Source organism: Teleopsis dalmanni, chromosome 2 (assembly GCF_002237135.1).
Source record: "Teleopsis dalmanni isolate 2A chromosome 2, ASM223713v2, whole genome shotgun sequence".
NCBI classification, from domain to species: Eukaryota; Metazoa; Arthropoda; class Insecta; order Diptera; family Diopsidae; genus Teleopsis; species Teleopsis dalmanni.
This window is the reverse complement of record NC_051847.1, coordinates 202,359,124-202,374,154: the sequence shown is the minus strand read 5'-3', so window position 1 is coordinate 202,374,154 and position 15,031 is coordinate 202,359,124. Positions and strand designations below refer to the sequence as shown.

Sequence of the window (15,031 nt, the reverse complement as noted above, 5' to 3'; positions counted from 1 at the left end):
AGTCCAAGTTAACCGGAACATATAAAATGCATTAAAAAAATAATCAGTTGATGAAAAGTAGAAAATTGCTTCTTTTTTTTAAATATTTCTTTTTCTTTTCACGTTCTTTTTTCTTGTTGAATAAAAATAAAAAGCGATTTTTACAATGCTTGATAATATAAATGAATTCGTATTATTCCAGAATATAACGAGAACTTCTACTCGGATATATTAATAATGTCACTGTTACATTGCAAATTTCGCAAGTCATACCAAGGCTGCACTTCAACAAAACACACAAAACTAATTTAGAATAAAAAGATAAAATTCCCAAAGTTGTCACACTGGTCAGATATAAAACAAGCTCACTCCGAATGGAACTCACTGGTGTTTCCACCCACAAATGAATAATGACCGCATATTATTTGGTAGGAAAAAAAGGAATGATTTTTCTACTACTATTTTGCTCTTTTATTTGTATTTTGACTTGACTTCTACGAGTATTTGCTTTTCTAATTTATTTTTATTTCTACTCTAACAATATTGTTTTTATTACAAAAAAATTTAAACCATTGCACGCACAGACAGACATACAACTCTCATAGGAAATGCCAAATAACGACGAAGCACAATTTTTACGATACATAATTGACCTTTGCCATTGTTTTGCCATTTCCGTTCTTTCCATAGAGTTGCCAACACTGTTAAAATATGTTGTTGTTATTTTTGTTATTCCCATTTTATATTCTTCAGTTATTGTTTTTATTAATGCATTAGCATCAAAAAAGAATCTTCAACAGGAGTTACATTTGTAGCACAATTTGACTTGTATCTGACAAGGAAAGTGCACTTCAAAATCTTAATTGATTTCTTTAAAAATCATCTTTTTTTCCTTGAAATTTCTGTATAACCACAACCAATCAATCAAACCGAATCTCTAAATTATAGAAACTTGATGTATATGTATCTTCGATAGTAGATAAAATACTCGTTTATTTTTAAATTGAAATAAATTATGCTAATAGAAGCTTAATTTAATTTTCAGCTTAACTTAATATTGTTTAACTTAATATTGCTTAACTTAATATTTTTAGGGTTCACTATTATAAATAATATAATATTAATTAATAAAGGCTTGATATTAAAGCACTATATAACTTTTGATCATTCTCTTCTTCTGTTTCCATGCGGTTTCGGTTCAAAAGTCTGCCGACGAGTTTCATAAGGTGGCTTTCTTAGAATGAGTTTATATAATCTCATTAGTAAATACTAATGTGGTTATGCTACATCAATGGAAACAGATTAGTTATTGCGTTTCTTAACCAAAGTTTTGCGAGTATATGACATAATCTGGCAACAAATGGTTGTGATTTATAATATCTTATAATATATTTTATTACATTATAAACTGTTATATATGTTAGACATATACTTACCGATTTGTAATAATATCTAAACGTAATATCAAAAAATGAAGACAAGCTATAATAACTTGTAGTAATATCAGAACTTAGAAAAAGTGTTGTTTTTGAATAAATAGTTACTTTTTTTGTTGCTAAATAGTATATTCTATGATAAACCGCATATTTCCAGAATACATGAAATATTACTAAATGAAAAATACCCAAAAGAAAGGAAAAACGCCATAAATAAGTATAACAGATATTGCAACACCAGAAAAATAATGATTAATATGCAAGTCTCTTCCTACTCCTCTGGTTTCCGAATTTTAATATCAACTGACCCAATGAAAGTAGTATAATTTTTATTATACCTTATAATGCATAACTTTATAATCTATATATAAAGTACCCTAGATACTCTAATTATTGGAGCATAATAGATATTGCACATTCAGAAAAATTATAATTAATGAGAAGAACTCTTTATGCTTTTAATCAATGACAATCTTCGAAGCTCAGCTTTATCTGAAACCACTACTTAATTCAAAAATATCTGTCGAATATATATGTATAATTGCTTATACCAATAAGCATCTAGTCGAACTTCTTCTTCAATTTTATATAGCTATTGGCAGATTTTGTCACACTGCAATGTACAGCTATAAGTGATTTCCTTAAATCGCTAAGCCTTCATCACATTTTATTAATATCATATCTATAATTTCCAAGAGCAGAATGTATTTTTCTCATTTGTAGAACATAATAAGCTCTTACACGCCAATAAACCTTCTTTCTCACATTTTATTTAAGACTGTTTGTATGATAAATCTTATTTAAATACAAGTATAGTGAGTCCTCGTTTGTTTGTTGACAGCTATTGTGACCATTGTGAGCAATCAATATACGACAAATCACGTACTAATTCTGGATGTTCTTAATTTAGATTTGTGAGTGTAGATTGCATTGGACACTTTAAAAAAGAAAAATTTTATTTAGAGTAGCTAAAGCAATGATCTTGAGACTATAGCTAACAGAGATATTCTGTAGAGAAATGATGGTATGTTATTCACAAACTATTTAATTTAAGATGTTTCAAAATTGGCAAATAAATAAAAAATTAAGTACAATACATTTGCAAATAAAAATTTACTATTAAAAAGATTGTTTCACTCGTAGTAAAGCACTTTCCAAGAGCAGCAACTAAAGTACTACAATAAAGTGTTCTAAAGTGTTTTTAGTTGGCTTTTAAAACTCCTTTTAATTTCTTTACTTGTAAGAAGTGAACTTTTTATTATTGTACAAGTTTTTCAATGAATATTTACCATGCAAGAAAAAAGTAACAAAATTGTGTGTTTTTTTTAGTTAAACAAAAATACACGTCGAATTGTGAAAAAAACCATTGACAATAATAAAAATAAACACATAACTCGAGAAGGAAAGACACTTGCATAATAATGACGCTTGCAGTTTTGGTGCTGCTCGAACCAACACGCAGACAGCATAGTTATGAGTACCAGAACGTAATCCGGTGGTAGAGCTGTCATTGCGATGCACTGTTATGCGCTTTTTTGCATAAAAACATATACGAGTGCGTGGCGCTAGCGTTCAAGTATTTTGTGCTGACAACTTAGGCAATATGTCTCTGAACTTTTACGAATTCCTGCACATATCCCTGAAAGAGGTATTGTGTATATGTGTAAGTATTCTTTCTTCTTATTGCACATTCGTTTGAGCAATAAAAGCAAAAAAATTTCACATGTATTGTATATTTTAAGGATTCTACTCGCAAAACTTTTACTGCATTATTTCAACGAAGAAAAATTACTTCCGACATATTCGCAAGGTTCTGAAAAATCCAAGAAAAAATTTTTATATGAGTTTAAAATAATTTAAGAGAACAATTTAATATTAACATAAAGAATTTAAAAGTATGAAAAAATACATTAATTGAGGGTATACGACCATGAAGAAAGTGAGTAAAAATGGAGAAAATTTAACTAGTAAATTAATATTTACTAGTTAAATTGTAAATAAGGAAAACCATTTAATTAAAATGTTTTAATAATACTCAAGACTTCTATAAATACTATTATATCCTAAAAATAGAAACAAAATATTAATCTGATATTAATTCTATACGAAAGTAACTATTATATTACTATATAAACTAGATACATACCATAACCCCAGTTCGAAGTTATATTGTAATTGTTGTAATTACAAAATAAAGCATGTAGTTCATCAGTATATACGATGTATAAGTAGCTGACTTAATCATGTTATCAGGATGAATGTCAATACTCCTGCGAAAAAAGGTGTTGAAAGTGAAAGTCAAAGAAAACTGACGTAGGGCAACATTATACGTCCGATAGAGTGTTTAAGTTAAAGGCCTACCAATCAATATTTGTTATTGAGACTACTTTTTCTGCTATGACTCGTACTTAAAAAACAACTCGTTAATAAAATTTTGAACCATATGAATATAAATATATTTTATATACAGTTCTTCACTTTTTTGAGTTCTTCAAACTCATAAAATGTTAATTATCGTAAATAGAATTCTGTCAAATTAGAAAAACTCGTGTTATAGAGTAAAAAACATATTCCGAAAATTTTGTATTTTCATTTAATTCAATTACTTCTCTTGCCATCAATATATGGTAGATACATATGTACTAAGAACATAGTTACATTTTAGAGCCAGTCGATCCTTAATATATCTTTTGTGCTACTGTCCATCATCATACTGTCCATGTCCATCATAACCTGATCTGCACTTTCTACTTTTCATCAAAATGTCCCTAAAATATTATACTTTTTCATCATAACCCGCATAATCGGATAATTGTCAATGCATGCCTCTATCGGTATCAGTAAATATAACATTGGCTCTTCATAAATCGATATATTTTCTTTATTAAATCTAGTATCTGTAGAAGTAATAAATTCGCTTATAATCTTAATACTAATACTTTATGCTTACCTTGTATCAGTTAATATATCAAAATCCCTCCCTAAGAATCGCTGAAAAAACAAAACCTTATCTAAGCAAATGCCTTGTAAGGGAAGACTTGTTCGTATACGAGTATATGTACTGCTTACAGCATATACAGTGAAGCTTTAAGTTAAGTTAATGGGATATAATAATTAATTTTTTTACTACAATAAGCAATATTAATATTGCATTAAAAGCAATATTAATTGCATTAGTAAGTAATTACAATATGTATCTATTTAAAACTTAATTATAAGAAATGTTAAAAATATGTATAGTTTCTCCGTATTATATTAGTTTCTGTATTTATCTATGTTGTCCAGACTGGAGAAGTTTCTGGAAACCGTTTCTCATGTACTCGTATTTCTATAATAATTTATACTGAACGTGACGTCTCTATACCATCTTAATAATATAATAAAATTAAAGCATTTTGTGTACATGCATGTTTTTATTCGAAATAAATAATAATGTACAAATATAATTTTTATTTCATATATGTAAACAATTTTGATTTTATTAAGTTTTAATTAATTTTTTAGTCCAAAACTGAAAAACAGAAAATTTTGGCATTTCGTACAATTAGGACATTAGTACATTTTGGATAAACAACCTAAAATCTCCTTTTTCGAAGCTTCGGTTTAATAGCCCTAAATATAACCTTTCTCTTCGACCGTTGTACCTTATTTATAACTTTACATTGATCTTTTAATTTCTTGCAATCCTTAGCATTGGGAAAGTTTTCTGTAATGCAATCCAAAGAACCTTCCCCAAATCTGTACTTATATCCTCCTGCCCTAGCGGCATTCCTAATGAAGGAATCAACTCCACGCTTCGAAATTTTACTACGTAGATTTTTAAAATTGCTTTTGCCCAATATCTTTCCGCAGCGGTAGCAACGATCATATTTGCCGCATATACCTTTACCTATAGGTAACCAATATTCTACCTCAGTGATTAAAGAAATTACACAAATTTGAACTTACCTCCTTTATTTTGGCGTTTTAATGCAACCTGTGGGTTTCCATTTGTAATATTTGACTTCACACTTATACAAGGATCACAATTTTCCAACGTAACATCATTTTTACCTTGGTCTATATATTACAAATTTAAAGTACATTTATTACAATTACAATAATGTAAAACTTACTGTTTTCAGCATATTCTTTGCAAATATCGACATGCGTATCCTTCTTCTCTAGTTTCTTACCAGAGCATTTCGCACTTGTGCAAGGATCACAATCTTCTACCGTAACGACATTCTTGCCTTGGACTATAGTAATAATAAATACAATTTAAAGCACATTCGCATATTATATAATAGTTACTATATTCAGCGTATTCCTTGCAAACACCAACATGCGTACCTTCCTTCTCTAGTTTTTTGTCTAAGCATTTGGAACCAAAACCCAAATAGGTTTTTGAAGCTGTCTTGAGATCTGCTTATGAAAAAAAATTGTTAAACATTTTTTTAAAGCAAACCATATTGAAAACACACAAATTTTTTTTCTAACTTTCTTTAAACATATTGGACATCTGCTGGAATTACGTCGTAATGTTCGCTTTAACTTGGCTTCAATAAGCTGACGTGGATTGATGTTATCACATGCACCGGTAAGATTTGGACATATAGTTGTTTCATTCAATAATTCAGTTTGAAGGCTACTTGATGCTACCACATCACACTGAGAAGGTTTTTCTTGGACTTCATAACATTGCAGATCAGCATTCAAGTTTTTAATAATCTTGCCTATATTATTATGCGAATTAATTTCAAGCAGTTTTTGATACTCTGGCACGTTCTTTCCCAAATCAATCATGCTTTGATTATTTAAACCTTCACATTCAACCATAGCCTCTTTATTTGATTTGCCTTGTAAATAATCCTCATACGTCATATTTTCCTTAGTTAAAAAATTTATCAAATATTTTTCATCTGTTTTGTTTAACTTGCCAAACATGTCTTTGATTATTTTATCCGCCATAATTTAAAAAATAGTTCACTAAACAAAATAATTATAAAATTACAGATTAGATTTATTGATATAGATTTGCTGTATAACTGTAAAAAAGGTACATGGTACATGCCTTCCCGTCTTATGGATGTCGGTACCTATATTTTGCACGAAAAACATAGTTAAAACCGATAAAATTTTTACATATTTAGAATGTTGGACAAACATTCATTGGTGATTTCTGCCAATTACTAATAAACGAATATTTGCAATTCGAAACATTAAAAAAAGTCCCATAGAAGAAAATGTAGTGTATAGGAGGAAGAGGAAGCTATCAAACAAAATCTCTATTCCTTCCCAGTACAACTCGAAGACTTTTCCTTGAAAAGATAAATTTTGTAAAAGAATGTAGCAAACCTATTTAGATTCTGTAATATACAAATATCAGATAAGTGTCGAAATTGATTTCCTCAAGTGAAATTATTTGCGACTATAATGAACTTCATACCGTAGCACAGAATGGGATTCATTGAATAAAGATAGGTTGATTCTACTACTACTTTTAAAAGCAATAGTTTGAAATCTTTTATAGTATGTTATATATATAACATACTAACATTTTGTATAATAGATACATTTTTTTACACTTATCTCAGAGTTTACGTATTATAAGCCACGATATAGCAGTTAATATAGACTAAAATCGTACATTCATATAATAAATAACTCAAGATTAATTACAATATACAAGCTACTTAAGTTTCAGCAATATATAAGGCAATATATCAATTAAGGTACTCAAGTGATATATTTTAGTAATATTTTAAAGGAAAATATATATAATTGGACTATTACAAAATTATGTTCTTATGCTCAATAAATTCTTTATAAATAAATTGTTATGTATACCAAACCTTTTTAGATACCAAAATATACAAATATAAGATCGGTCCAAATAAGTTTCCACAATTAAAATTATTTACCATTTATTTGACTTTGCACAATAATCTAACACACTTTTTTCTAAGTAAAAATTAGAAACAAATATTACACGGATTAAAAAATATATTTATATTTTGAACACATCAAAAATATTTGTATGTCAAAGCTTACTTTACACAAAATCGTAATTTTTTATTTACTAAATCTCTACTGTCACAACTAATTATCAAAACCCGTAATTTTAAGTGCTAAATTAATATGAAGAGCATGAAAAGACTGTCCCATTTTGGAAATTTATCTTGAAAAGGCACCAACTATCCAGTTATTCTGTTTGAAGACTGTCATATTCTTATAAAGGCGGTGCTTTGATTGTACTCTAATTAATCAGTTTGTACTGATCAACTTAATACTACTGTATAAACAAATTCACAACTAATTATCAAAACCCATAATTTAAAGTGCTAAATTAATATGAAGAGCATGAAAAGACTGTCCCATTTTGGAAATTTATCTTGAAAGGGCACCAACTATCCAGTTATTCTGTTTGAAGACTGTCATATTCTTATAAAGACGGTGCTTTAATTGTACCGTTGATCAGTTTGTACTGATCAACTTAATACTACTGTATAAACAAATTCACAATATAGATAGTAATTAAATCTGAATTAGTCTTCAATGAACTAGTTGTAAAGAAATATATGATTCATTGGTTCAATTTAAATTAATTTATATTACTTTCCTGTCAATATTTTAAAATCAATTTTTCGCCTAACAAAACACTCATTTGTCGACAAAATTAGTGAAAATACGTTTTGAGGTATTATTTACCAACTTCTTCCCTCTCGTCCACTTCATGATTTAATATACTAAATGCTTTCATAATCACACTTCTTCTTACACAATTATTCCAAATATTTTTATGATTATAGTATATATAAAAATATTTTAAACTTTTAAAATAATCACGTCATATTTTTTCTTTTGAGGAAACATAACAAAAACATTTTCTTAAACTTTCCTGATTCTATGTTCATGCAAAGTCAAATTTTCTTAGGTTGAAACTTGAAATTTACAATTAGTTTCCGTTGTAGTAATTTTGACATGAGTACAATCTACCTTCAAACGCATAACCAAAACATTTTCCCATACTTTCTGCCACTATTTGCCAAATTTAATCACAGTTTACAGTTGGTGCACCGCACCATGTCTTGCAGTGCATACACGTTCAAGTCATTAAGTTACACGGGCAAAAGTACACTCAGGCGAAAATGTCAGGTGTGCTTTGCAGTGTTAATTTCTAAGGGCCTGGATTACTGCCGCTAAATTAAAATCTAAATCGTTTCCTTAGTACTGTGGCTAAATAAGTGATGCACGAAAATAATTTAGCCCTCAAGCTTAAATTGTTGTAGTGCAAATACTTTGTAAATATATATAAACTATTAAAATTCTAAAACCTTGAAACGTAACATTAAATACAATTTTCTATAAAATCAAAATTTATAATTGCAAGTACTTTAATACTAATCAAAATACATATTATTTTACAATATTCTCAAGATTATTTAAAGTTTTGAAATGGAGTGTTCAGGAAAACTTTCAACACACTTGAGGTGCCACATAACGCAATGTGCTTGATAAGCTAAAACAGCTCCTTCATATGCAACCAACTGAAGCACATATGAGAACATATGAGCACATATGAGCACTCCACAATATCCACACAACAGGAAAATCTTAAGAAAAGGAAGAAGAACAAAACCCAAGGAAGGGAAGTAAAACAGATAAACATATATATCTATACTCGTATATATGTTAGCTGGAAATTGTTAACTAAGATATATTAGTTTGTGTATGTTGACTTTACTGTATGGATGCTGAGACTAAATATGCATGAAACACAAATCATAAGGAACCACAAGTGAAAACTTTGCGACAAATTAATTCAAAGCTGTGGCAGGCAAAAGATCAAATGCAATTCCTGTTGCACTGCACCGCACCGCATTTCAACTTAGACCAACCGTACAACAACAATTCAGTATCAAGAGAAGATGTACTTGCACATGCATTTTATCAACTGTAAACGACAAGGTTTTCATAAATGTTTTCCTTTATGGAAATCTCTTAGAAGGCACAGCATTGAATTTTGACTTTTGCAAAGATGACAGTTAAGTCTTTGTGCTGACGTGTCGTGTGGAAGGGGAAGCAAAAGTAGTAGGAATGTTCTTACTTAAATATAGGAAAGAGAACTGAAGGAAAAAATTAGAATTTCCAGAATTAAGTACAGGATTTTATTTTTGAATGTGTATATGTCAGTTGCATTTTATTTGTAGATGCAAATAAGACTATTATAATAACAAATAAATAATAATAAATAAAAGTTTTTATACATAAAAACTAACCAACAAAAGTGTGTTCTTTAATAGATCGTTTTTATAAAATATTTTAACGAGCAAATACAATACTTTTTATCGTTTTTAGTTACAGCTTGAGTAATAAAAAGGTCGGGAAGAAAAACATATCTCACACTTTCGAAATTTTTATTTTTTAATCAGTTTGTTGACACGTCTCGATCCAGCTTAAACCATCCCTGTGATTTAAGATCGAATCTATAATACGACTTTATTAAAAATTTTCTGAAGTTCGAAATCACTTAAAACACTTAAAACCAATAGAATAATACACACTTTAGTGTGAATTTGAAATTTTTTTTAACACTTTAGTGATCAAATCTAAAAAATATCTATAAAATGTTTTCTCTTGTTGGTAGCATTGTTTGGGAGTTATTAAAATTGCAAGAACTGTTTGAAAAAGTTTTAAATTAATATCATCGACTTATTTACCATATCATTGTTTAACCATCTATCAACAAAACATTCGTACAAAACGTCATTATATGTAGCAAGTGATAGGTGTCTGTACGCGATGTATAAATAAATCAAAAATCTTCAAATTTACGCTTTGTAATGAAGTCCGAACTTTTTCATTTTTATTGGTTGAAGGGTTTCTTCTGATAATGTATATAGCTTTGGCACTTTTCTTGAAGGAAGTGAAGTATAACACTTTATTGTTTGTAAATCTATTACCACCGACCCATTTTATTTTGTTTGATAAAAAATAACAAAAAGAAGCTATATTAGCTGTATAAGTTATATAGGTAAACAATTTTAACTTTTATTCTATGTAATGCCTATTCGTTTATCTGATGTATAAAATAATAACCAACACTTCTTTTATTTACCTTTATAAACCAGTGTTTGAGTTCAACTAATTTGTATTTAATATGTAACTTTGCTCTTATTTTTAATATGTACTTCTTCTTAAATAAAATGCTGTATATACAAACCTCTTTAGATTCCAAAATATTTAAATACTAGATAAGTGTCCAAAGTTGATTTCCTCAATTGCAATTAATCACGATTTATTTGACTTTCAATAATAATCTGACATACACACTTTTCTAAGTGAATATAAGAAACAAATATTGTACGAATAAAAAAAATAAATCTTTAAATACATCAAATATATTTGTCTATCAAAGCCTACTTTATGAAAAATTATAATTTTTATCTACTAAGTTTTTACTATCACACCTATTCTAATTAATAAAAAACGTACTTATAGGTGAAAGATTATTCTGAAGAGCATAAAAAAGTAATCCTACTTCTAAATTTATTTTAAAAAGGCACCAACTAGCAACTAATGTTTAAAGAATACCATAGTTTTATGGCGAAAGAGCTCTGATTCTAATTCAATTAATCAAGTTGTAGTGATAAACTTAACCGCACGGTTTAAACAGTTTTGCAATACAGATTATACCTAAATACGATTCAACCAGCAATTAACTTCCTGCCGTGGAGCAAGAGTAGATTCATTAATCAAGGTCGATTAATTTATTTTATCTACTATATCAAAAGTAATGATTTGAAACTTTTTTAAGTATATCAATAATGTAAAATCTTTTTAAATATTTAGCAACGGTTCACTATCGTAGAGCTGAGTATAAAATTAAATTAAAATTATATAATTATTAACTTATAATTAATTGAAATACCTTTTTAAATTCAGCAATGTACGATTAATATTTTGACACCAAAAAATTATACTTATTGATATCAGTTTCCAATACTCAAAGACAATATACTATCACTTGAGAAAATCTTATACAAAAATTGTACTTCTGAAAACAAATGATTTCAATATATCAAATATAATTATTTCAAAAAATTTATCTCAAAGCATACTTTATACAATAATTTTTTGATGAAATATTTATTTTGTTTCTTTACAGTCGAGAGATATTAATTATACAATGATAAGAGTAGTAAAACAGTATTAAATATTTTTTAATATATTAATGTAATCTGGCAAAATTTTAAAGTCAGTCTGACTTATTGTTCTGAGTAGTGACATTCTTTTGACATCAGTTAATACCCACAAATTGTGGTGAAATTTTAATCCTTTTTAATAAAAAATATCTCTTAAACATAAAGAAATTTTAACCATCATTGTGGAGACATTCTGTGGGCACATTAGCACCAATAATGCGGAACGATCAGGACACCCAAGTAAGGTATAAATTGTTAGTATGGTGAATAAAATTCTTGACATCATAGTGGAAGATCGCTTAATTTAGGTGTGTAAGATGTTTGATCTCAAATGAATGTGTTAGTAACATTTTGCAAGAGCTTTTTGCAAAACTTACCAGCAAGGTAGATTACTCACTGTTAAAAAAGAACGTACCCTTGTAATCACATTCAGGGAGTGATTAAAATGTTTCAGCATATTCCATAAAAAATATTGGTTCTCGCCCGTGCGACTAGTGGAGTAACATTAGCATGACTTTCTCAGCATTACGTTCCTAGATTAGGTTCTATACATAAGAAAGAACAAATCATGCAACAAATAAGAATAGTTTTGAAATTTATAATAGAATAGTTTTGAAATTTAACAATTAAAAATAAAAAATATAATTAATTAATTAATTCAATTATTCTACAGCTGGTTTATGATTTAGTTCTAATATATAAATACAGCAAGTAAAATTGTTAATAAAAACTTTCATAGCAAAAGTAACAAAACTCCAGCAAAAATATGCGAACATAAAAAGTCAAGTACGGCTTTGGATCAGTTGGTTAAGGTGCGCTGATTCTGAGCTTCATATTTGGCAGGACCCGAGTTCGATTCCTGGTACTTGCAGTCTCAAAAAATAATTATTTACGAATAATTAAATACAAGAATTATTTCCAAGACCACTGATGAGGGGTATTTGGCAATACTCGAAACAGCTGTATGGTCAACCAAAAATTCAATTAATTTAAATAATTTAAAAAATAAATTTTTGTTGTTTTTTCACTTCTGTTCGAAAACCTCTTTAAAAAATTTCTGAATCAATTTCAATGACTTCAATATATGAAGTCAAAGAGTGAATGAATATATTGATTTTTATATATGTCCATTATAAATAATTAAGTAAGAATAGCCTATTATTCAATAGTAATTATACATGTTCAACAGAAAACGAATGATTTGTGTATACAAGGAAAATCAGCGAAAATTCAAACTCATTCACAGAACTATTTTAAAAATAATTATAATTTTAATATCAACAGAAAATATATTAACAAAAGTTATAATTTCGAAATGAAGTACTCTTAATGAATAAATTAATATTTAATAATTAAATTACTTAAAATGCCTCTAACCACATAAAAAATTTATTACATATGAGTAAATAAATTCTTTATTGAAAATATATGTTTAAATGTGTAAGACTATTTGTATGCATATTAATAAATCAATTATATTGTCAAATAATCAAGAATCATAAAATTTTAATTAGTTTCAATTTAATTTCAATAAAATTAATCAGAATGATTTGCATCTAATGAAATATCTTAATAAGGACATAACAACATATTTTTTTATAGATATAGATCATGAGCATATAACAAAACAAAGAAACATATTAATTTAATTTAAAATTTAATCATTTTTAAGCAGTATTTTCACAATCTTTTTAATTATTTACTTTTTTAACATTTTAATTTTAAGAATGGGGAACAAATATTTTCCGATAAAAGTCAAATAAATCGCTGAGAAAAAAGTTCTTTGGAATTAATCCAAGCAACACCTATAAGTGTGTCATAATAACTTGAAAGTACAGTCTGCAGAAAAAGTTTCTTGTTTTTATTTCCTTTTAATTCGCTAGTGGCAATAGTGGACCAGAAGACATTTTTTTTCTGCAATTCAACTCAAAAAAAGAACAAAAAAATTAAAAATGGAATAAATAAATGTTGCCAACTCGTTCAAGCCGCTTTCTGACCATAATTATGGCCCAAAGCAATTTAAAAACACTTGATGCTAGCAATTAAGAAAAGTTTTAATATTTTACTTATACTCCAGCAACACTGGCGGCAGTGTAACAAACCATGCAAGCCGAAGTACAGTGAGTATCCGCATTTCGAGTATTCTTCTCTGTGCCTTGCTGGCAACTCTTCAGACTACAAGTGCAATTAATTAGTTTTCAATTTTACTGCTAAATATGCATAATTTATGTGCCACCATTTACAGTTCCTTCGCAACTTTCAGTGGGTCCAATAAAATGCTTTTCGAGCGCCATACTTGCTCCAAATATTTGCAAAAATAAACTTTTCATCTCTTTTGAATATTCCATCCAGTTCAACTTAAAACTGTGCAGGATTTTGTGTAATTTTTTGCATTTTTTCATTTTAACCTTCCTGTTGTTGTTGGTGCTTTTCAACTTAATATTTAAATTTATTATTTTCTTGGGAATTCATTAACTTAATTTTATATTTCCATTTTCATGAAGATTGCGCAACAATAATTGCAAATTTTAATTATTGTATTTACAGTAATTATTCAAATAAAAAGAAAACAATAAAAATTTATTATTTTTCAATTATTCAACTAAAATCATGGAAATCAAAATTAAATTAACTAAAAATATTATATATTTATAAAGTTAGTAAAAAAAATTTCGATACCTAACAGCGCGTTTATACTGCCACAATTAACTTGACGACATTTAGAAGAAGCAGGAAAAGCCATTTATTATACAAACTCCACACAAAATGCTAAACCATGATTTGAAAATTCGAAAATAAATAAAATAATTTCGATTATTAAAAAAAAGTTACCCCAATACAAAGAGGAATTTTCTTTATATGCAATCGGATTGAAATTAATTGAAGCTACTTAAACAAACTTCTGTGGTTAATTAAAATATATGATTTTTAAAAAAATGTTTTACAATATAAGATAATAAAGATAATGCATTGAGGTGCTACATATTATATCCTAAATTTGAAAGTTTTAGATACCATCCAAAAAAATATGCAAGTAAATCAAAGAGAAGTGATTTAAAATCTCCTTTGTATGTATAAGATCCTACATTGTTCATAAATTGATAAAATCCATTCATTTTATAATATTAAAATAGAGTAATGAAATAATAGATATAATGACATTATTTGATAAGTATTTTGTCCTAAATGAAATTAAATTGGTTATGTTAAAGCAAATGTTGATTAATTGCACCATCCTTCACCATCCTTGTTGCCTAATGAAATCCCTAGGATTTTTGTGCTTAAGTCGTCTATGTCGTTCATATGTGTTTAGTTGTGTACATCATTACTTGTTTTTCCTTTTATTTCCATCTCTTCATGATACTTTGCGTTCACAGTAATAGCAAAGTTTGTACTTATGTCGTTGATAAGTATAGCGATTGGTTTTTT

General features: G+C 27.9%; 1 protein-coding gene across 4 annotated transcripts; it reads right to left on the bottom strand.

Annotated features, from left to right (window-relative positions):
* Nucleotides 1-4,903: 4,903 nt before the first annotated feature.
* Nucleotides 4,904-11,453, bottom strand: LOC119684226. 4 transcript variants are annotated; one of them, XM_038098227.1, is made up of 6 exons: nt 11,329-11,453; nt 5,879-6,383; nt 5,709-5,819; nt 5,531-5,653; nt 5,364-5,474; nt 4,904-5,304 (listed from the first exon to the last, which is right to left on the bottom strand). In XM_038098227.1, exons 2-6 carry the CDS (start codon nt 6,363-6,365, stop codon nt 4,991-4,993), a joined length of 1,146 nt encoding a protein of 381 aa, XP_037954155.1. In that variant the 5' UTR covers nt 6,366-6,383; nt 11,329-11,453; the 3' UTR covers nt 4,904-4,990. The 4 variants fall into 4 exon arrangements, with proteins under 4 accessions (XP_037954155.1, XP_037954154.1, XP_037954156.1 ...); XM_038098226.1 differs by lacking the exon at nt 11,329-11,453 and adding an exon at nt 10,621-10,758; XM_038098228.1 differs by lacking the exon at nt 11,329-11,453 and adding an exon at nt 7,319-7,383.
* Between the last annotated feature and the right edge of the window lie 3,578 nt (nt 11,454-15,031).